The sequence below is a fragment of the Pseudochaenichthys georgianus genome, chromosome 9, assembly GCF_902827115.2.
Source record: "Pseudochaenichthys georgianus chromosome 9, fPseGeo1.2, whole genome shotgun sequence".
In the NCBI taxonomy this organism is placed as follows: Eukaryota; Metazoa; Chordata; class Actinopteri; order Perciformes; family Channichthyidae; genus Pseudochaenichthys; species Pseudochaenichthys georgianus.
The window spans coordinates 37096472-37119861 of NC_047511.1; the positions used below are offsets into that span (position 1 = coordinate 37096472).

At 40.9% G+C, this 23390-nt stretch overlaps 2 protein-coding genes and 1 long non-coding RNA gene across 4 annotated transcripts; all 3 read right to left on the reverse strand.

The window, feature by feature from the left end:
- Positions 1-1394: 1394 nt before the first annotated feature.
- Positions 1395-6164, reverse strand: slc2a11b (solute carrier family 2 member 11b). The gene is made up of 12 exons (XM_034091790.1): positions 6075-6164; positions 5874-5972; positions 5595-5755; positions 5388-5512; positions 5140-5269; positions 4063-4211; positions 3543-3730; positions 3327-3437; positions 2792-2893; positions 2616-2691; positions 2389-2516; positions 1395-1870 (listed from the first exon to the last, which is right to left on the reverse strand). Exons 1-12 carry the CDS (start codon positions 6144-6146, stop codon positions 1685-1687), a joined length of 1527 nt encoding a protein of 508 aa, XP_033947681.1. The 5' UTR covers positions 6147-6164; the 3' UTR covers positions 1395-1684.
- Positions 6165-10555: 4391 nt separating this feature from the next.
- Positions 10556-11734, reverse strand: LOC139434440 (uncharacterized). Of its 2 annotated transcripts, none has more exons than XR_011643793.1 (3): positions 11557-11734; positions 10863-10919; positions 10556-10642 (listed from the first exon to the last, which is right to left on the reverse strand). It is a non-coding gene; the product is annotated as an uncharacterized lncRNA (long non-coding RNA). The 2 variants fall into 2 exon arrangements; XR_011643792.1 differs by having other exon boundaries at positions 11064-11734.
- An 8875-nt stretch (positions 11735-20609) lies between these two features.
- LOC139434441 (uncharacterized) lies at positions 20610-22087 on the reverse strand. Its single transcript, XM_071204280.1, has 2 exons — positions 21087-22087; positions 20610-20821 (listed from the first exon to the last, which is right to left on the reverse strand). The coding sequence occupies exons 1-2, from the start codon at positions 21982-21984 to the stop codon at positions 20610-20612; spliced, it is 1110 nt and encodes a 369-aa protein (XP_071060381.1). The 5' UTR covers positions 21985-22087.
- Positions 22088-23390: the final 1303 nt, after the last annotated feature.

Consider the following 23390-nt stretch of genomic DNA (forward strand, 5'->3'; position numbering starts at 1 on the left):
GTTTCTCTTTAAGTTAAACCAAATCATTAAAATAAAATATATTGTAATGCAATGATTTGGTTTAACCTTATTTATTGAATACATCATTTAAAATGGCAAGATTAAATTACATCCATGTTGTACACATCATAAAGCTTAAAGTGGCAGCTAAAGAATTAACACAGCAGCAGGTCTGTTCAATTCATGCTCATTCAGCTTCATGTGTGCGGATCTGAAGGGACTGATCATTTGTAGCCTGTCCACCTATCAGTTTTGCAAACATTAAGAGGGAGGAGCATTTCTAATTATGGAATCCAGTCACTGGTGTGGTTCATCATCATGACTGAATTAACAAACCTATATAAAGCAATGGATATCACCTTTGTCTACAGTGGGTAAAATGAAATTTCCGCCATTGCAAACCCAGCCAGTCAAGCCGACTCCGACTCCGAGCTGTCCGACTTAAGGCCCTGACACACCAAGCAGTCACCAGAGGACTAGCCGACGCTGAAGTCGGCTGTTGCCTGGCCGTGTTCTCCTGCGTTTTGGCCATGTGTCGCACGGGAACACACCGCACCGACTTCAGTGCGTGAGTGGCAATAACTCTCCTTACCAGCAGGCGGCGGTAGTGTGTATTCGTCATTCAAAAGAGGCAACAACCGGAAGACAGAGAAGAAGAAGAGTATCTTTTCTCCGTAATATCATACAGAGCTGGCCTCTCCTGGATCAAGGTGATGAGCAGGTCTTCGTTTGCATCATTCCAGATCGCCATGATGAGATGAAAATGAATAGCAGTCTGTGTGTGCCTTCTTAAATCGTTTGTTTACATCCCTCACTTCCTCTTCGCTTCTCATGCACTGATTTGCTAGCTGAATAGCCAATCAGAGTGATTATTTGGTCCGACTGCCAGACCCGATGCATGGCCGATTCAACATGTTGAATCGGCCATGCATCGGGTCTGGCACTCACCAATGTGAGTTTGGAAAATTGCACAGTATAAATCTATTCTAATAGACCTCAACAACGGAATTATGATCAGTGGAAATGGCCATGACATGGGACCTTTAATGCAGACTGCCATCTACTGTAGATAACACTGTGACTAAGTACGCAACTTCAAATAACATACATTCAAAACATATGAATGATCACTTTAAGTTATTTTACTTTAACATTTATCATAGTACTGTAATTGCTGTTAAAGTAATATAAAGCACTCATGTGATCCCAGTAGAATGAAAACAGACTACTTAACTCACACATCAATGAACCTTTTGTTCTCCAGGCCACATACCACACTGAAAGGTCAGGAAACTTAACAGGCATCCAAAAGTGCATAACAGTTCACTTTGAAAATACTCTCACTCTGTCATGAGTTCATCTTTATTTAAAAAAAAAAATCAATGAAATGCTCTTTTTTAAGGGTTTTACACACCAATTGATCATTTATCATACCAAAATATGACATATTGTGACAAATACAATTTGAACCAAAGTGATGTTGTTATGACTTCCAGGCACATCTCTTTAGTTCAAGCAAAGCACCATGATTTATGCTATATGTTTATCATTTATATTAAGTTACATTTTCTGATTGAATATGTTGTGAGTGTGGACTATAAAGCCTTGTGGAAGGTACGCATGTTTGTGAAAACAAATAGCGGAAGACAAAAATGCTTTAATTGCTGTATTCATGGGTAATATGTTATATAGATAATAACTGTGTCATCCCTGTTGCATCGACAGTGCGGGCCTTTTTGGAGGACTTGAACTCATTCTGGATTTCAATAAAGGTTTTGTTCTTGGTTTCAGGAACGACAAAGAAAATGTATATGGCCATACAGGTGCAGACAGCCATGAAGACGAGGAAACAATACTGCTCCAGCCAAACCTGTACAAATAAAACAGGATATAACACAATGAGTCCAAATCTCTCAAAGAACCAAGTTTATTACCTTCATTTCGTCCTTTGAAATGTATCAGATAATGATATAGCATTTTAAAAAGAAGATACCATTATATGAACATACTTGTGTTGTGATATACCTGTATGACCTAGCGTGATATTTGAAAAGTGAAATATTGATATTATATTCATTTAACACATATTATATTATGGTGTAAATAATTCAGCACCTTTTAAGTAATTGGTTACAGATATTATCTTGGTTAAAGAATAACTCTCTCTGCCCTAAACTCGTCTTTTGAGTGTATTCTATTGGACAAAAAAGGTAAAACATACAATAAACAAAGTTAAAGATGGTTTTGAGTGACAGCATTGTCTCAAAATGTCTTTAAATATCTCTATAATGTCATAACTGTGAATCATTTCTAGCATAATAATCATGCAGAGAATATATCGATCTGGAAAAACATTATCAAATTGGACGGCAGTTATTGAATGCTTACCACAAGAAAAGGGAAGACCATGCTGATCAAGAAGAAGCTCAACCAGTTCAAGGATCCTGCGATAATGTAGGCTGCAGGGCGTGTTGCTTGAGTGAAGAGTTCAGTGGTCAAGATGTTAGTCACACCACCTTCAAGGAAGAAGAAACAACAAAATAAATCAGTTAGTTATAACCATTGTGCAACAGCAGCTGCTAAGAAACTACTTTAATGAAGGAAAAACGTATTACCTGGTCCTAAGCCAAAACTGAGGATAAAAGCAAACACACTAGCTATGCTCAAGTAAGGAACTATGGGGCTGGCACTCTGTGAGAAATAAAGCCAAACAGAAGAAATTAGTTTAGTGAGTACATACTTATTTATGCTCAAAAGCAATGGTTTAAATATATGGTTTATAATGAGGTACCTGATAAGAGAGCGTCAGCGTGAATAATATGCAGCAGATGCTCATCAGTATGTATCCTCCCACGATGAGTACTTTCCTTCCCAGTCGATCAATGACGATACCCTGTGAGACACACAGCATGTCACAGGACCAAAGACACTCGAGTCGAGGCAAACACTTTCCTTGAATTTAACTTCGACCTTTTACGCGTCAGTTTTGTATCTCGTGCGCACAAATTAATAAAACGTGGCCTCGTTTTATTTATTTTTCTCTCTATGAACCCTCCAGGGCTCCGTAGTTTTGTTTTCCGCTAAATCCTGCTCAACAATATTTTTTAATCTCACCATTGAATGTTTTATTACAATTTTTCCTCTGTAGTATTCTGTTCTGATCTATTTCAGTTGCACTCTGACTCTTATCTTTTGCATGACGCTTTTATTAGAAATGTCTTGACTGTTTTACCCTTGTGGCTGTACACCTATATCTATTACCCTGTTGTGTTGCTGTAGCAAGAAGGAACACCACAATAAAAATACAGTGTAAAACTCATACTTACACATGTTAAAGCTGTGACGAGTTCACAGGCACCAGTGCCAAGGGTCACATATGGAATTCTTTCAGCAGAGATACCAGATTGTGTGAACAAGTAATTTGCATAGAAATAAATCTACAGGAATCAAATTAAAAAACAAAGTGAATCATATTTTAGGAACCTTGTTAGAGGTAGCAGGACAAATCAATTAAAGGAACAACAGGTATAATATAGACGTACAGCATTGATGCCGTTCAACTGCTGTGCCACGTTGAGCAGCATCACGGTGAGAACCTGCAAGCGGATGCTACGATCACATAAGAGCTCCCAGGGTGTCTTGGCCTTGAAATCTGCCAAATCTCTCTTCTCCTTCTCGATATCATCAAGTTCGCCATCACAGCGAGATACACCGTGCAGTTGCTTCAGGGCTGCAGATGGGGAAACACATGACAAGCATGGTGATTGAAGTTTTCCCCATATTTACCATTCTTCTCATGTGACAAGGCTAGAGGGGATATTTTTTGAGAATCTGATTTAAAAAGGTTTCTTGTGTTAATGTGGCATTAACACAATGTTATCACATGCTGTAAGTCACTGGTATGAGGACAAAATCTGCCTCCGGTGATTCAAGATAAAAGGGAGCCCTCAACCATTTCAACCATGCTATCATGTGTGCTATGATCTTCTTGGTGGTCAAGAGAAACAATCACACATATTTGGAAATGAAAGCATCTGTACAGTAGTTTCAGAGCAAGTTTACCTTTCTTGCATCCTTCACTATCTCCTCTGTCGATGAGCAGGTAGCGTGGGCTCTCGGGGAACCAGGGCAGGATCAGGAGCTGCAGGAAGGCTGGGACACATGTGGTGGCGAGCAGGATGGGCCAGCTGTCTTCTTTACCCAGGAGCTCTCTGGGAAATCACACAGACATGTCTAAATAAAAACACAGTATAGCATTTATCTCTTTTTCTTTTTAAGTGTTGTCTTTTTCCATTAAGCCTGGTATACAGAACAAGGATGGCAAAAGGGAACAAAGATGTGAGAGCCGCTGTGATAAGGACTGAGCCTCAGTGCATGTGGCATGTGCACAGACACAATGTTTATGGGGAAATATTATTATTTAATGTGAAAATCAAATATATCCATTAGTGCTTCAATTATAAAAGTAAATCAAAGCTCTACTTTTTTGATAAGTAATACATGTTTGTTCATGTAAAACGACACACAATGCTGTTTTAAGCTTCTCCGAAATGGAGATTTATTTTTTTCCCTCTGTTTTATCTTATAGTTAACAGAACATCTCTGAGCCTTGGACTGTAAAACAGTTAAGACATCATTCTGAATTTTGAGAAACTAGGATGGATATGTTTTCACTATTTATTGACGTTTTTACTTAAAGGTGGGGTAAGTTTGAGAAACCGGCTCAAGATACACTTTTTGTTATATTCCATGGAATGCTCTTAACATCCCGATAACAATGAATATCTTAAGTGCTTTGACAAAAAAATCCAAATTCATCTGTGGAAGCCGTAGTAGGCTACTGTAAAAAGCACGACCAATCATTTTAGCCAGCCCAGCTAAAATAACTGGATGGCCTACCTGCCTCAGCCTTACATCTGTGCACAAATTTATCTCGTGCCCTCATTGGTCATGTGCGCTTTCGTGTGTGTTGGAGGAGGGGCTCTGTGAGAAAGTGGCAGATTTTCTACGGTTGTGTATTTTCAAATTCTAGCGCACTCGAGCTGGTTTCTTTAAAATGACCTACCCCACCTTTAATGATTGGCAGATTATTCTAAAATGAAATGAGTTGTTTGTTGCCTTAATATAGCATTTACTTACTTGAGACCAACCACTTGTCCAGCTAAGAGCCCTAAAGTGATGGAAATTGAGGTTCCCATTCCCATGGAGCCACGAAATGCAGTCGGAGCTATTTCCCCCAGGTACAGAGGTTGAACACAAAGACCAATGCCTGTGAAAATAAAATATGTGATTAAAGCTATATTTATGAGGTTTGAAATGCAAAATTAAAACCAAACACTGAATACACTGGTGAACACACTCTCTAGATGTATTTCTGAATGATTTACCTGCATTTAATCCAGTGATAAAACGTCCGATGATGAGTAATTCAAAATATCCTGTGGGGTAACTCAGACCCATCAGCAGAGCAGCGATTATTGCAAATGCATTATTTACTAACAGTGTCCCTTTCCTGGAAAAGCAATATGACATTATGGCATTAATGTTTAAAACAATATGGACAAAATAAAAATATTGCAAAAAATATGCCATACCTTCCATGCTTCACAGACAGTGTCCCACCGACTGTCACTCCTAATAGCCCCCCTATGGTGAATATAGACACAATAGTGGACCAAAGCAGGGTGAGAACACTTTCTGGTATGCCAATCTGGTAACGCTCAATCCAGGTTTGGTTGATGAAATTATGCACATCCTGAAGATAAAAAGAGAAACATGGATGTTCAGAATGAATTAAAATTACAAAGTAGCCCATTTAGAAGGAGTACAGACAAATGTGTATAAATACTGCAGTAAATGTGGTGGGTTATTACCGTTGTGGGTGCATTGATGACAGAGATATTATATCCAAACTGAAAGGTTCCCCCTATACAGGCAGCACAGGCAGCCAACACAAGTGATCTGTTTGGGAGCTGCAATACAAACATACAAAACATATATTTACATCAATAACAACTTTAATTTCGACGTCTCAGGAGAGATAGTTTTTTATTTTTTTCTCATATTCCACATACCTTTGATTGTTTTTGTCCATTGAAATCTTTAATAAGCAGAGGCTCAAATTCATCCGTAAATTCTTTTGGCATTTTGTCACTGATTTTTTTGCTCAAAGTCCAATGTGGTTTCTCGTTTGTGTGTCCTTCATGAGAGGAGTTTGCTCTCAAAAGGAAGTTTAAATGACGGTAGGATGGATTTATCATTAGGAAGATACAAGTGATCAATTGTCATGAAGTCACAGCGAGGTGAGGAGAATTGGCTCTATTAATCCGTGTCTATCAGGATTTCACAGCGTATAGAACCAGCTGCATCACAAATGTGAGCTTCAAATGCTTTTTTCCCCTCAGTAGACTACATCTCTATCCAACTGTTGACGAGCTGTCGCGCAAAAGAATGTTTCCCAAAAAAGAAGTTATTATAGATAACAGCATCCGTGCTGCTTTAGCCTACTGCCTACACAGCCTTTAGCTGTGGAGGAGACGGAGAGTCGGGCTCATGACAGCCACACTGTTAAATCATTATCCAACTTTATAAATTATAAACTCGTGTTTCTACAATACATTCTAAAAGTTACGAACGTCAAACACATGTCATAGAGATGTTGAATCCATAGGCTATGTAACCTGAACTACAGTAATGTTTAATTAAGCATTATGTTCAAAATCAGCAGTAGTAAAGTGTTGACTCCTGATGTATGTCTCAGACATCAGAAGAGCAGGAGCATTGCAGCCTTCTGAAGTTCTGAGGCATTACAAGTTTGCCGAGTTTGGGTTTCTACTCACCTCTTTCTTTGATTCTTCAGATTCTTCATCGAAGTTCATTTTGGAAGTTGCTGTATAGTGTTTCAATGGACCATTTATAATGGTTCCAGTTCAGTCGAAACAGTAAGATAATAGCTGCCCAGCAAATGTCAGCTGCAGGGGGGAACCTTTTAACTCTTAAAGCACATGCCCAAATGCTCCTGAGGCTAAAAGAGGGATCGCTGACCCAAATACAAAAATTAAATAATCCCTTTTGTCTAAATGAATGGGACACCTAACGAAAACCCTTTCCTATTACGATACGATATACTATATTGTCCCCGTAAGGAAATTTGTTCTGGACTCCGTCCTGCAGTTCCGCATACATGATATACAAACATAGTAGACATTAGGGTGCGTTCACACCTGCCTTGTATAGTCCGGTTGAATCGAACCCTGGTGCGGTTCATTTGGGTCGGTGTGAACGCAGTCCGAGACCTCTTAAGTGAACTAAACAACCGGACTGTAGTCCGCTAAAATAGGTGGTCTCGGAGCGCTTGCTTGCGAACTCTGGAGCGGTTAATTGCTGGTGTGAACGCAGTCCGCACCAAAACATAGGAAGCGCAGTATTTACGTGTCACAAGAACGCGGATATCTTCAAAAATCTTTAGCCAAAGAGTCTTTCAAGATATCCGCGGTTGTTTAGTTAAAGAGTAAAGCAGAATTAAGTGTTGAAAAGTGGCGTGTAAAGTAAATATTCTCCGTCAGCTACATAAAAGTAAGAACACCTGTCGTCGGTGAAACGCCCCTCCTCTGCAGAAGGTCTCTCATGGATAAGCAGGAAAAGAAAACCGACAGGCTGATCAGGAGAGATGGGTCTGGCTGCAGACCGCAGCAAGGAGGCGTTTCCTATAGGGGCGTTTCCTAACTTTTTTTATCCAATAGAGAGGCGAAGTCCCTCCCTTTCCGGGAGGCTCCATGGGACCCCGGAAGCGTAAAATTATACATTGAAGTCAATGGAGAGAGAAAGGTTATCTTTTGATCCCGTTTGAATTGTGCCACGAATGACACATATGATGTTTGTCAATTTAAAAGAATATTTTGCAAGTCAAAAAAATTAAAATGTGTCGTAAAACTGTGAAGTTACACATTTTTTTGTGTGAAACCGCTGAGTGAACTACAGGTCTCTTGGTCTCGCACAATACGCGTCACCATCACAAAGATGGCCGTCACGTTAGCAAATGTCACCTGTTTCTTTCAGAATGAGAATAAAAGTATAAAACGAGGTGAGTTAAAACGAGTGAGAATAAAATGTCGGTGAGTAATATGAGTGCAATGTGTAACGTTAATGTCAGCTAGCTAACATTAGCTAACAAGGTACACTAACGTGTTTTGTTTCAGTCACTAGTTTTCTCCTTAAGAACTTCGTGGTCTGTGTGTGCTGTGGATAACATTAGTGTTCACAAGAACAAGGTACACTCCCGTGTTTTGTTTTAGTTGCTCTTCAGATTGAAGCGGCCAGTTTTATATCGACTATACTGTATGTGTGATCTCCTTTTACATCTCGTTGTGTCATTTGAGTTTATTTGCTGTGTGTAGATTCAAGGGTTTTGGTTATCTTGTCAATTTATTTGGTTATCCAGGCACAGCTGTGCGTGACTCCCTCTGGTACACTGGTATGTGTTTTCCTAATGTAGAGAGCATTGATTCATTAATGAACTACACACTGAGTCTAGATCCTGACCAAATCCTTTTTTATTGTTGATCAAATGTTTTTCAAAAATGTATTCATACACATTTAGAAAAATACAATGTACAATCACAACCAGTACAACACACATTACAAAAAATACAGAAAAAACAAACAACAACAACAATCAGACAAGAGGACAAAACTATGGAAAAATAACCCCTCCCACCCCCAGATCCGGACCATCCTTGTATTATTGCTCATTCAATCTATTATAGCATGCTAACAAACATGGTACTTTCTTTATTTGTACAGATCTGCATGGGAGACGATGGCGCGATGCAGAGCGCTGTCTGTGATTGTGCACGGGGGATGTACAAATGCAGCCACGCTCCAGCATTGGCAATATGTGCCATGTGGCAGATCAGCTCCACAGATGTTGAGTGCCAGTGGAGGAAGCCTGGCACTTCCAAAGTAGTCCAGCCGGTGTCAGTGAGAGGAGACATACAACCCACTGGCCAGAGACATCGCCACTCAGGATGTAGACTGGTTCAGGTCTGCACTGAGGGGCGCACAGTGTGGCATGGCATGGCTTCACCTGAGCCAGAGCCGCGGCCTCAACATCAGGCCATTGTCACCGTGCCGGAGCTGGTGAAGGGGGTCGGGGGCTTGAGGCAATTCTTGCCTCAATGCGATTGAGCAGAGACCAGCAAGCTGCCATCCAGACAGCCACCGGAGGACAGCGGACAAAGTGGCAGTTACACAGGCGGGGCAGGTTGACAGCCAGCAAGTTTGGTTCTGTGCTGCGGTCGGGACTTTCATCCACTCCATGCGCGTCCCTCATGAAGAGGGTGCTCGGGGGGTACAACTTGGACGGAGTCATGGCTGTCAACTGGGGGGTTTTAAACGAGGCCGAAGGCTTTTGTGCAGGCCTCTCAGGAGACAGTGTTCGAGTCTGGTCTCTTTGTGAGTGAGTCGGTGTTTTGGGAGCATCCCCCGATGGACTTGTGCAGCCATCTGCCCTGCTGGAGGTGAAGTGTCCACCATCATTATATAGGATATATATATATATATATATTTGTATACATATCTGTAAATTGTATAATTTTATTTGATTTAAAAGTATTTTTGATCTCTGTCTATAAACACAAACTGAGTAAGATTGACAATAAAGTTGACTTTGAAAAATATATATATTCTTTATGAAAATAGTTGACTGTTGGCGAAATGAATCCAAATGAAACGTTGGACTGAACTACAACGCCTTTAAATCTCTACGGACTGTTCTTCAGTGGGATGGCAAGTTCCTATCTTTAAACATTTATTAGTTTTTTTCTCAGAACAGATTTGATTTTCTGAAGTTAATTTAACTTTGCCGACCATGTAAGGTCATTATTAAAAAGGTACAATCAATTTGTTTAGGGTTGAATAAAATAATGATAAACATTTCATTTGGAAAATTTACTGACAGAATAAGAAACTCAATGATGCTCTACTCACCTGTTCCTTTTTATAAAGTGAAACAGTTGAAACGATAGATTTTTAGTAAACTTAAAAACAACCTTCTCCAAAAGCTATCAAGGAATATACCGAATACTTGTTTTAGAACTTTATTACATATTTTTATATAAATAGTTTGAGTGATCCATAATTGACAGAAGCTTGTGTTTACACTGACCTGTCACTCATATATTAATGTCTTTGTAACTTCTTTAAACCACTACCTCACTAATTTCTTTCATTCATCACGGTTCAGTAAACTAAGTGACACATGAACCAGTTTAATCATTATAATAACGTAGGATTGCAACTCTTTGAAACTGTAGGTGGCTCTTAAAAGAGCCGTTGTGTTTGGGTGTGCTGGTCTCAGGTCAGTCTAAGCCCTCTCTCGCGCATGCAGCGGGCCAGCTGGATGTCCTTGGGCATGATGTTGACCCTCTTTGCTTGGTTCATCTTACTGGGGGGCAGCTACATGGATGTCGGTGCAGTCCACAGTCATTGTGCAGTTGAAGGCAGAATGGATTTATTATTGACTCAGAATGAAGCACAACTTCATGTCATACAATACATTGACTTTATTTGTAATTGTGTGAAAACATATGAGCATTGATTAGCAAGCAGGACATGCAGGAACAGAGCACGGTGATGGATGGAGCTGGGAAGAGAGAAGAATAAAGAAAACAGATCAACTTCATTTTCGGATATTAAAAATTCAATTTCAAAACAAGTTGCCGCTCCTACAGTTTTCTAGTGTGTAAAGATGATTTCACTTGACCTATGCACAATATCACACCCAATACATGTGTGTCTCTGGGGGGTGCATTGTGCCTTTGATGTATATAAATAATATACCATAACCAAATACTATTACGTACAGTGGAAATCAGGCTGCCAGAGCAGGTCAGTGTGCATGTTCCTCAGGGTCTCAGCAGCTACAGGTGAGGGAAAGGAAATAAAAGAGAAAAAGGTCAGTAACAACACTTTAAAGTAACAACACTTTGAATAATTATCTCTTTTAATAATGTTCTCTCAGTAATCACTCAACTACTGTCTTTCCAACAACCAGATTGACTCACTATCATCACAATGAAACACGTCCAGAAGAATGGACCACAGATGGAAATTAGCTATTAGCTATAATCTGGCATATTGCATCTCTTCTCTTTGCTGAGATTAATGTTTGTGTATGCATGGTCCTTCTATAAATAAATACATGTCATGCAAAGCTGCCTGCCTGCCTTCCTTCCTTCCTTCGACTCTCCCTGAACTGCCTGATCTTTTAATGTTCAATGTTAACCATTTGAGCAGATAGCATTAAGTAGAAAAGATCGCAGATGCTAATCTGCCGTTAGCCTACCTCCCGCCCCCTTAGCACCTGGCGATAGGCTCCTCTTCAAATGTTTCACAAAATACTTAACATCATGACTACTCTTACTGTTTAACATTTGGGTTCACTTCATGTTAAGGCTAATACAAATGACAAGGCTAAGTAATGTGATGCTAACTAACGTGCTCGCTACTAGCTATGTAGCTAGCTTGACTGTGTTCCATGCACAACATGTGTATTACCTGAGATCTCTGATCCAGCGACTCCTGGTCCTTTCATCAGACGGGAAGCGATAGAACGAGCTATGATCTATAAGTATGATCACTTATGTGATTACAACCTGGTACAAAGCACACAGGCATCTTGTAAAAGTGAACTTATTTTTAGCAATCTCTTATTTATTGGAGGGAATAAATCAGTTATGAGATCTTCTTATTCTTCTTCTTCTTCGCTTTAATTACGAGTCGCCACCACTTGGAGCATTATCGCCTGTGACATCACTTACGCGAGCCAGAATGGGATTTGGGATTTGTAGTCTTTGTAGTCGCGTATTTTTCATAGTCTTATATTTCAACAGTTTTACGACAAAATGTGACTTTTTTGACATGGAACTTATTGTTTAAGATTGACAAACATCATATGTGTAGTTCGTGGCACAATTCAAACGGGATCAAAAGATACGTTTTCTCTCTCCATTGAATTCAATGTTAATTTTTCGCTTCCGGGGTCCCATGGGCCGGAAGTAGATGGGCGTGACTTCGCCTCTCTATAGCAACTTAAGGGATTCCAGCTGCTTTTATAAATCCTCGCAGAAGAAGTCATTGTTCTAGTGATGGGAATTCCGGCTCTTCTTGCTGAGCCGGATCATTTGGCTCACCAAGAAGAGCCGGCTCTTTCGGCTCCCAAAGGGCTCTTCAGTTTACCACATATTATACCTTTTAATTAAATCAAATGTAGCCCTGTTTTGACTAATGATTTATATGTGTACACATATATCACTTACATTATTCAAGACATCCTTTGTACTAAAGTATTCAAAAGTAAACATTACATGTTTAATATAAATTATTTGCTGTGACCAATTGTTTTCATTGCATTTACAGACCCGTGTAACTCTGATACCACCCAATGAATGCATTGACTTGCTTGTAGAACCACGCTACACAAAACAAATGGCAACACCTATAAAAACTATTTAAAAAAAGGGGCTACTGTATCAACCTATATAAAGTATATAAATATAGTTTTTCTCCCTGCAGGAGAGGGGAGCGTGCTTTGAGATCAACTGCTAGGATGCAGCGGGGAGAAGAGGGGGACAAAAAGAGATCTCCGTCCTCCGTGTTTTATTCTTATAGAAGTAAGAAGAGAAGTAATGGGTCAGAAACCCTCCTTTTTACGCAGCGGTCCAGACATAGACATCATAGCTACGGCGACATATATTCAGTTGCCAGTTACTTTTGGCATTAGGGCAGGGATATCTTTCAAGGTTTGACATAATGAATTGTGCTACTTTTAAAGCAAGCAACGATGTTTTCAAATCTGTAATCAAAAAGCTCCTCAAAAACACTATAGAAGCAGTTCCTGCCGTTGTTACGTTAGTTCAAACAGTAACAACGGACTACTTTTCTTAGCGGATGCATGTCAATTTAAATCAATACAAAAAACTATTTTTTAAATCAATAAAATCTTTTTCTAAATCCATAAAAGCATTTCAATTATTATTGGGAGTCATGTCGTTACTTTGTTGAGAATGTGGCCATGTGTAATAAGCGGGATAATGTCCACATTGCACATTGCATAATGTGCCTTCATGCCGATCTAGATCCCTCCGCAAAAACAAAACAAAAAACGGCTCGTTCGCGGGGCGAGAGCCGGTGTTGTGCCGTAGATTGAAGCCTTGCCGTAGATTGAAGCCCTGTTCGCGGGGACGCGCAAACGTGACGTCATCGCCTGTATTGAGTGTTCGTCTAGTTTAATAAGCTTTTCTCTCTTTTTTGAATGATATATTTCCCATCAGATTAAACAGCAAACGGCTGAATAAATAATGTGCATACAATTGCGAGGAGGGTCGTTTTAAGGACACTTTTCAGATAGTCACAATCTTCGTATTGGAACAAACTTCAGTTTTTGAGTGCAGTCCCACTCTGTTATATTCCTCCTTCCTACAGAACAGACAATGACAGGATAATAATTATGTCATTTGTCTGTATAGTCCTATTTCTCAAAACCCTCTCTGTTGTTTAAGTGTCTGATAACCACGAATAGTAAGCAATTATATGACAGAAATAACATATGTCAGACACTGTGTTATTTTCAAGCAAGCCTAAAAGATATGTGTTCAAACTGGCTTCACTCACTTTAATTGCTCCTTTGAATGTAATGTTCCTCTGTGGTTTCCTACTCAACACATGTTTGTATTGTAATGCCACTCATATTTTATTTTTTATTGTATTTTAAGGTGACATTGAATGCTTTGAAAGGTGCCCTAAAATAAAGTGTATTATTGATCTTATATCTGTGCCTATATCACACTATTAATGTTCCTTATTTTAGATCTGTACTGTTCTCTATAACATGTTCAGCAGAGCAGGTATTTCTCCTGCCAGATATGGCACCCCCCCCCCCCCTACAACTTTCTCCAGGACAGTCACAACTTCACCAAAATCATACTGGTGTTGCATGTTCCCCTCTAGTTTATGCTCACAAAAGCATTTCACTCTGGGCCTAGCAGGTGAAAAACTAAAGAGGGGCTTCAAAATCCGGCAGATCAGGTGTTGGTGCTGCCAGATTTTGAAGCCCCTCTTTAGTTTTGTACCTGCTAGGCGCAGAGTAAAATGCTTTGGTGAGCACAAACTAGAGGGGAACAGGCAACACCAGTGTGATTTTGGTGACATTGTGACTGTCCTGGCCAAAATTACAAGGGGCGCTTCAAAATCTGGCAGCTCTAGCAACTGCACTGCCGGATATGGAAGCCCCTCTTTATTTTTGTACCTGCTGGGCCCAGAGTGAAATGCTTTTGTGAGCATAAACTAGAGGGGAACATGCAACACCAGTGTGATTTTGGTGAAGTTGTGACTGTCCTGGAGAAAGTTGTAGGGGGGGGGGGGGGGTGCCATATCTGGCAGGAGAAATACCTGCTCTGCTGAACATGTTATAGAGAACAGTACAGATCTAAAATAAGGAACATTAATAGTGTGATATAGGCACAGATATAAGATCAATAATACACTTTATTTTAGGGCACCTTTCAAAGCATTCAATGTCACCTTAAAATACAATAAAAAATAAAATATGAGTGGCATTACAATACAAACATGTGTTGAGTAGGAAACCACAGAGGAACATTACATTCAAAGGAGCAATTAAAGTGAGTGAAGCCAGTTTGAACACATATCTTTTAGGCTTGCTTGAAAATAACACAGTGTCTGACATATGTTATTTCTGTCATATAATTGCTTACTATTCGTGGTTATCAGACACTTAAACAACAGAGAGGGTTTTAAGAAATAGGACTATACTGACAAATGACATAATTATTATCCTGTCATTGTCTGTTCTGTAGGAAGGAGGAATATAACAGAGTGGGACTGCACTCAAAAACTGAAGTTTGTTCCAATACGAAGATTGTGACTATCTGAAAAGTGTCCTTAAAACGACCCTCCTCGCAATTGTATGCACATTATTTATTCAGCCGTTTGCTGTTTAATCTGATGGGAAATATATCATTCAAAAGAGAGAGAAAAGCTTATTAAACTAGACGAACACTCAATACAGGCGATGACGTCACGTTTGCGCGTCCCCGCGAACAGGGCTTCAATCTACGGCAAGGCTTCAATCTATGGCACAACACCGTCGTTCACTATAGGAAACGCCCCTATAGGAAACGCCCCTATAGGAAACGCCTCCTTGCTGCGGTCTGCAGTCAGACTCTATAGAGAGGCGAAGTCCCTCCCTTTCCGGGAGCCTCCATGGGACCCCGGAAGCGTAAAATTATACATTGAAGTCAATGGAGAGAGAAAGGTTATCTTTTGATCCCGTTTGAATTGTGCCACGAATGACACATATGATGTTTGTCAATTTAAAAGAATATTTTGCAAGTCAAAAAAATAAAAATGTGTCGTAAAACTGTGAAGTTACACATTTTTTTGTGTGAAACCGCTGAGTGAACTACAGGTCTCTAGTCTCGCACAATATGCGTCACCATCACAAAGACGGCCGTCACGTTAGCAAATTTCACCTGGTTCTTTCAGAATGAGAATAAAAGTATAAAACGAGGTGAATATCACTACAAATCTGGACACGTTGAGAGCTGTACATACACGAAAGGGGAGTTAGTCGGTTCTGTAAGAGCAGCGGGACCGGCTTTACAAGGTTTCGGTGAGTAATATGAGTGCAATGTGTAACGTTAATGTCAGCTAGCTAACATTAGCTAACAAGGTACACTAACGTGTTTTGTTTCAGGAACTAGTTTTCTCCTTAAGAACTTCGTGGTCTCTGTGTATGCTGTGGATAACATTAGTGTTCACAAGAACAAGGTAAACTCCCGTGTTTTGTTTTAGTTGCTCTTCAGATTGAAGCGGCCAGTTTTATATCGACTATACTGTATGTGTGATCTCCTTTTACATCTCGTTGTGTCATTTGAGTTTATTTGCTGTGTGTAGAGTCAAGGGTTTTGGTTATCTTGTCAATTTGTTTGGTTATCCAGGCACAGCTGTGTGTGACTCCCTCTGGTACACTGGTATGTGTTTTCCTAATGTAGAGAGCATTGATTCATTAATGAACTACACACTGAGTCTAGATCCTGACCAAATCCTTTTTTATTGTTGATCAAATGTTTTTCAAAAATATATTCATACACATTTAGAAAAATACAATGTACAATCACAACCAGTACAACACAAATTACAAAAAATACAGAAAAAACAAACAATAACAACAATCAGACAAGAGGACACAACTATGGAAAAATAACCCCTCCCACCCCCAGATCCGGACCATCCTTGTATTATTGCTCATTCAATCTATTATAGCATGCTAACAAACATGGTACTTTCTTTATTTGTACAGATCTGCATGGGAGACGATGGCGCGATGCAGAGCGCTGTCTGTGATTGTGCACGGGGGATGTACAAATGCAGCCACGCTGCAGCATTGGCAATATGTGCCATGTGGCAGATCAGCTCCACAGATGTTGAGTGCCAGTGGAGGAAGCCTGGCACTTCCAAAGTAGTCCAGCCGGTGTCTCAACTTTACCAACAGTGAGAGGAGACATACAACCCACTGGCCAGAGACATCGCCACTCAGGATGTAGACTGGTTCAGGTCTGCACTGAGGGGCGCACAGTGTGGGATGGCATGGCTTTTGTCACCTGAGCCAGAGCCGCGGCCTCAACATCAGGCCATTGTCACCGTGCCGGAGCTGGTGAAGGGGCATGGGGGCAATGCTTGCCTCAATGCGACTGAGCAGAGACCAGCAAGCTGCCATCCAGACAGTGAAGTGTCCACCATCATTATACATGATGGTGTATATAGGATATATATATATATTTGTATACATATCTGTAAATTGTATAATTTTATTTGATTTAAAAGTCTTTTTGATCTCTCTGTCTATAAACACAAACTGAGTAAGATTGACAATAAAGTTGACTTTGAAAAATATATATATTCTTTATGAAAATAGTTGACTGTTGGAGAAATTAATTGATTTGATTTTCTGAAGTTAATTTAACTTTGGCGACCATGTAAGGTCATTATTAAAAAGGTACAATCAATTTGTTTAGGGTTGACTCAATGATGCTCTACTCACCTGTTCCTTTTTATAAAGTGAAACAGTTGAAACGATAGATTTTAGTAAACTTAAAAACAACCTTCAGAATGAAATTATTATTATTGACTCCGAATGAAGCACAACTTCATGTCATACAATACATTGACTTTATTTGTAATTGTGTAAAAAAATAGAGCATTGATTAGCAAGCAGGACCTGCAGGAACAGAGCACGGTGATGGATGGAGCTGGGAAGAGAGAAGAATAAAGAAAACAGAACAACTTCATTATCGGATATTACAAATTCAATTTCAAAACAAGTTGCCGCTCCTACAGTTTTCTAGTGTGTAAAGATGATTTCACTTGACCTATGCACAATATCACACTCAATACATGTGTGTCTCTGGGGGGTGCATTGTGCCTTTGATGTATATAAATAATATACCATAACCAAATACTATTACGTACAGTGGAAATCAGGTTGCCAGAGCAGGTCAGTGTGCATGTTCCTCAGGGTCTCAGCAGTTACAGGTGAGGTAAAGGAAATAAAAGAGAAAAAGGTCAGTAACAACACTTTAAAGTAACAACACTTTGAATAATTATCTCTTCTAATAATTTTCTCTCAGTAATCACTCAACTACTGTCTTTCCAACAAACAGATTGACTCACCCTCACTGTCATCACAATGAAACACGTCCAGAAGAATGTCATGCAAAGCTATCAGTACTTGAGATTATATTGGCCCCAAAAAGAACCTTGAAAAGGACGTGTGTGTGTGTGTGTGTGTTGGTCAGGGAGTGTATTGTGTGTGTCAGGGTGTCTGGGAAAGTGTGTGTGTTGATATCTTGGTCAGGGAGTGTAGTGTGTGTGTGTGTGTGTGTGTGTGTGTGTGTGTGTGTGTGTGTGTGTGTGTGTGTGTGTGTGTGTGTGTGTGTGTGTGTGTGTGTGTGTGTGTGTGTGTGTGTGTGTGTGTGTGTCAGGGTGTCTGGGAAAGTGTATGTAAGAAGGTTTATATATATAGGATTACTTTAAAACAGTCCCAAATAATACATGTTCACTTCAATACAGTTCAAGATAATACCTGTTTACTTTAATACAGTTTAGAACAATATCTGTTTGCTTTAGTTTACTTCATGTAATAAAATAATAATTTCATGGTAAGGCTACCATTACTAAAGTAATGTAATGCTAACTAACGTGCTCGCTACTCGTCGCTACTAGCTAGGTAGCTAACTTGACTGTGTTCCATGCACAACATGTGCATTACCTGATATGTCTGATCCGGCGACTCCTGGTCCTTTCATCAGACGGGAATCGATAGAACGAGCAAGTGGTATGATCACTTATGTGATTACAACCTGGTACAAAGCACACAGGCATCTTGTAAAAGTGAATTTATTTTTAGCAATCTCTAAATCAGTTATGAGATCTTCTTCTTCTTCGCTTTAATTACGAGTCACAACCACTTGGAGCATTATCGCCTGTGACATCACTTACGCGAGCCAGAATGGGATTTGGGATTTGTAGTCTTTGTAGTCGCGTATTTTTCATAGTCTTATATTTCAACAGTTTTACGACAAAATGTGACTTTTTTGACATGGAACTTATTGTTTAAGATTGACAAACATCATATGTGTAGTTCGTGGCACAATTCAAACGGGATCAAAATATACGTTTTCTCTCTCCATTGAATTCAATGTAAATTTTTCGCTTCCGGGGTCCCATGGGCCGGAAGTAGATGGGCGTGACTTCGCCTCTCTACGCGAAGCGGCGGGATCTAGATCGGCATGAAGGTGTTCTTTTCCCTATAATGACCGCGCTGCTGCACATTATCCCGCTTATTACATGGCCACATTCTCAACAAAGTAACGACATGACTCCCAATATTAATTGAAATGCTTTTGTGGATTTAGAAAATGATTTTATTGATTTAAAAAATAGTTGTATGTATTTAAATTGACATGCATCCGCTAAGAAAAATAGTCCGTTGTTACTGTTTGAACTAACGTAGCAATGGCAGGAACTGATAGCGTTTTTGAGGAGCTTTTTGATCACAGATTTGAAAAAATCGTTGCTTGCTTTAAAAGTAGAACAATTCATTATGTCAAACCTTGGGAAGTATCTAGATATCCCTGCCCTAATGCCAAAGTAACTGGCAACTGAATAGGTGTCGCCGTCTGACCTATGTCTGGAACGCTGCGTAAAAAGGAGGGGTTCTGCCCGTTACTTCTCCGCTGTTTTCTTGTCGCTCTTGTCTTGTCAGTTAGTTTCAGCCAAACTCTATACAGTTAAATCGAACGGACTTCTTTGTGCAGATGTGAGCGTCCTTAACAACGGTCAATAAATCCTTGACAGCTGTCTGTCTGTTCTGGATTTAAAAACGTGTCACGTGTTTTGAAGACATGAAGACATGGCACTAGTGCTGCGTACCGGTACGCCGAACCGGTACTGGACTTGTAAAAAGTTTCGGTTCAAGTCCGGTTAAAACCGGAACGTCGGGAACCGGTACTTGGACTCGCAAAAAAAACTACCACTAGGTATATTCTGGTTTCTGTGGTTATTTAAACATTCCCTGATAAACGTTATTCAGCGGCAATAAATGAGTGCTAATCCCAGTGTGCTCAGTGTACAACATCACATTTCGCATTTCGCCACATGCTAATGCTAACCGGAAGTGAATACTTTTCAGAATAAAAGTATTAAGTTAAGTGTGAACTTCCGGTTTTTTCAGAATAAAATTGATTTAAATTAAATAGTGTATTTAATTCAAAATTACGCCATATCAACATTGATTTTAATTTCTAACAGTATGTATGTACATCACTATGTATGTAGTATGTACTGTATAATGTAAACATGTAGAGTTGTAGAAAAGACATGGTGTACAGACAGTACAGTACACTCTGACTGTACAGTCACTACAGTGTAGCCTATACTGTATAGTAGGTGTGTAACAGTGTAATGCGTATGGTCTACTCTACACTCTACCTTTCAGCAACGTTTTAGGGATTTAGGCTCAGTCAGCTCAGGGACTGTTTGGTTACTTTAGTTTGGTAAATGAAATAAATGTTTGCACTGCACTTTGTAGTAGTTCACTGTAGTTGCTGTCATAAGTCATTTGTAGACTAAGTGGCAAAAAGTATTTTTTTTACATTTGTACTTTGTAGAGAAATGTGGACACAAGTTGGAAGGGAGCACAATAAACCTGACGAGTTTGAATTTGAGTTGATTATGAGTTAATTTTCAATTGATAATTAGCTCACAATAAGTTCACTTTAGTTACTCACACAACTTGACACAAGCCATGGGTTCAGGTCCGGACTTATAAGTCCGGACCTGAACCTGAACCTGAACCTCTGGACTTGAGTCCGGACCTGAACCTGAATGTGAGTCCAGGTACGCAGCACTACATGGCTGTTACGTTCCCTTGTAGATCTAGGGGTACCAAGGGAAGTAGCGACACAAAAGATAGCTGGAAGAGAGAAAAAGGAGAGGAAACTCAATGCTGAAGGAGTTTAAGTGAGGTTTTAATAAGAACATAAGTGAGGCGGCTCACCAGCCAAATTACAACACAAGTTTACAATAGACAGCACACAACTAGGCTGGGTCTCACACAGAGACATGCTGCACCCCTGCAGCCAGACGAGAAGGAGAGAAAGAAGGGCCTCACTGCCGTCCTCCTCCAGTCCTATATGGAAGCCTTGATTGTCGATTAGGAGCACCTGGGGAGAGGCTGCACCTGGGGACAATCAGAGGGAGAGAGAGGAAAACACACATACACGACCACACACACACTACGGCACGTAACACTTCCCCCCATAAAACACACCTTATACTGCTCACCAGCAGCCAACACCGGAGCAACACATGGAACACACACAACACACACACCACTCACTGAACCACATCGCTCTGAGCTAGGTCCACACCCACCGCTTCAGAGACGGAAACACCCACACCCACAGTACTGTCACAGACGGATGCAGAACTTAACTGCAACTCACCACTCTGTCGCATCGCAACCGGGTGCCGGTCTTTTGGCTTTTCCAGAGCAGCTGCCACCTGCTCCTTCCGAGCTACACACTCTGCCTCTAGATGACCAGGATCAAGACAAAAGAAACACAATCTCTTTTTCTTGGGTCCTGGAAGAGAAGCAGAATGAGCATGTGTGGCACGCCTGTTACGAGCTTTCCGGAAACCAAAACGATGAGGAGAATCGCTCTGAGCCAAAACACCACTGTGTGATAGCTCAAGCCCTTCCTCATCCGCCATAGTGGTGGCCTGCTTCCTCTTCCAAGCTGCACAGTCTGCTATCATATGACCTGGGTCAAGACAAAAAAAACAAGCTCTGTCTATCCTGGGACCTAACAATGGAACACTGGCACAGGGAACATCATTATCAGGAGCTCTCCGATAAGTGTCCCGCTGAGGAGGATCCCGCTGGAAAAAACCGCTCCTGTGTATCAGCGCACTCTCGTCTGCCAGAGTGGCAGCCTGCTGAAGGGTAGTCACTCTCTGCTCATTCAGGTAGACTACCGTACGCTCCGGGACACAGTTTTTGAACTCCAACAGCATCAGCTCACATACTGAAGCGATGTCATCCGCTTTACATGCTCTACACCACCTGTCAAAGAGGACTTTCTTCTCCCTCGCAAAGTCCACGTATGTTTGGCCAGAAGCTTTCTTCATGCCGCGAAAACGCTGCCTGTAGGCCTCAGGCACAAGCTCGTATGCCCTGAGAATAGCACCTTTCACCTTGTCATACTCCAAACTATCCTCGACAGAAAGAGAAGAGCAAGCCGCTTGAGCCTTGCCGACTAGCTTGCACTGTACAAGTATGGCCCACACGTCATCTGGCCAGCGCAGAGCAGCAGCAATGCGCTCAAATGCACCAAAGAACATCTCCACTTCCGACTCAAGAAAGACAGGGACCAGCTGAATGTTGCTACCAGCATCAAAAGCAGCAGCAGAACCTGAAGGTGTAACGGCAGAATCACCCACCACAGCTGCTTGAAGCTCTAGCTGACGCATCCGGACAGCAGTGTCTGCCTCCAACTTCCTGATCTCCAGCTCATGCTTCCTGATCTCCAGCTCCTTCTTCCTGATCTCCAGCTCCTTCTTCCTGATCTCCAGCTCCCTCCTGAGCTGAAACTCTCGCTCACGCTCCTCCCTCTCACACTGGAGACGAGCCATACGCACTTTTACCCTGGCATCTAATTTAGACCCCATAGCAACGGCTACTTACAAATATTATTATTTATTTATTTACAAACTTCTCCAGATCCTGCCTACCAAACTGTACCTAACTATCCTCTGGAGCGTGCCGGGCTCGAGGCGATTTTAAAGGCAAACATCAGCGGCCGAAACCCTGAATCGCCTGCCCCCAACAGGGAATAAATCCCCACCCAGGATTACCCCGAAAATAAAAAAGGCAAAATAAAAAATGAGTGCCTGAAGGAAGGACTGATTCAGTCCAGCTAGACACTCCCCTGTCTAAACTGAGGAAGCTGTTCAACAGTAAATAATTTCACAGCCAATCCTACACCTATATACACCCTACTGCTCACCACCAAACACAATAACACTAACCAACAACCACATACTCACTCTTTGTCTCAAAGATTGGACGAGCCCCCATGTTACGTTCCCTTGTAGATCTAGGGGTACCAAGGGAAGTAGCGACACAAAAGATAGCTGGAAGAGAGAAAAAGGAGAGGAAACTCAATGCTGAAGGAGTTTAAGTGACGTTTTAATAAGAACATAAGTGAGGCGGCTCACCAGCCAAATTACAACACAAGTTTACAATAGACGGCACACCACTAGGCTGGGTCTCACACAGAGACATGCTGCACCCCTGCAGCCAGACGAGAAGGAGAGAAAGAAGGGCCTCACTGCCGTCCTCCTCCAGTCCTATATGGAAGCCTTGATTGTCGATTAGGAGCACCTGGGGAGAGGCTGCACCTGGGGACAATCAGAGGGAGAGAGAGGAAAACACACACACACGACCACACACACACTACGGCACGTAACAATGGCACTGTACATTTTCGAAAATTTAAAATAGTATAGGCTACCACTTAAAAATAAGAAATATTACTTTTGTTACTAAGAGTTCATACTTATTATACCTGTGTCACCTTTCACACTATAGCTGTTGTAGAGGCTAAGCCAACGCTTTAAGCCTCTGAGGATCCGCTTGGTGGGTGTAATTGACGCACACAAGTTTGCTGCCGAATAAAGGTCAGAAACAAAGTTTTCCAGTTTGAAACAGTCCATTTATTTCCATTTTACTGGTTTCCATTTACTTG

Bases quoted from the DNA above. Each gene is read 5' to 3' on its own strand.
- slc2a11b (XM_034091790.1), bottom strand. From the start codon at position 6,146: ATGCCAAAAGAATTTACGGATGAATTTGAGCCTCTGCTTATTAAAGAT. The intron at 3,731-4,062 runs GTAAACTTGCTC...CCCCATCTGCAG, and splicing joins TAGTGAAGGATGCAAGAAAG to CCCTGAAGCAACTGCACGGT. The intron at 2,894-3,326 runs GTAAGTATGAGT...TGTGTCTCACAG, and splicing joins TCGTCACAGCTTTAACATGT to GGTATCGTCATTGATCGACT.
- LOC139434441 (XM_071204280.1), bottom strand. From the start codon at position 21,984: ATGTTCTTTGGTGCATTTGAGCGCATTGCTGCTGCTCTGCGCTGGCCA. The intron at 20,822-21,086 runs GTGAGTTGCAGT...GATTGTCCCCAG, and splicing joins GGTTGCGATGCGACAGAGTG to GTGCAGCCTCTCCCCAGGTG.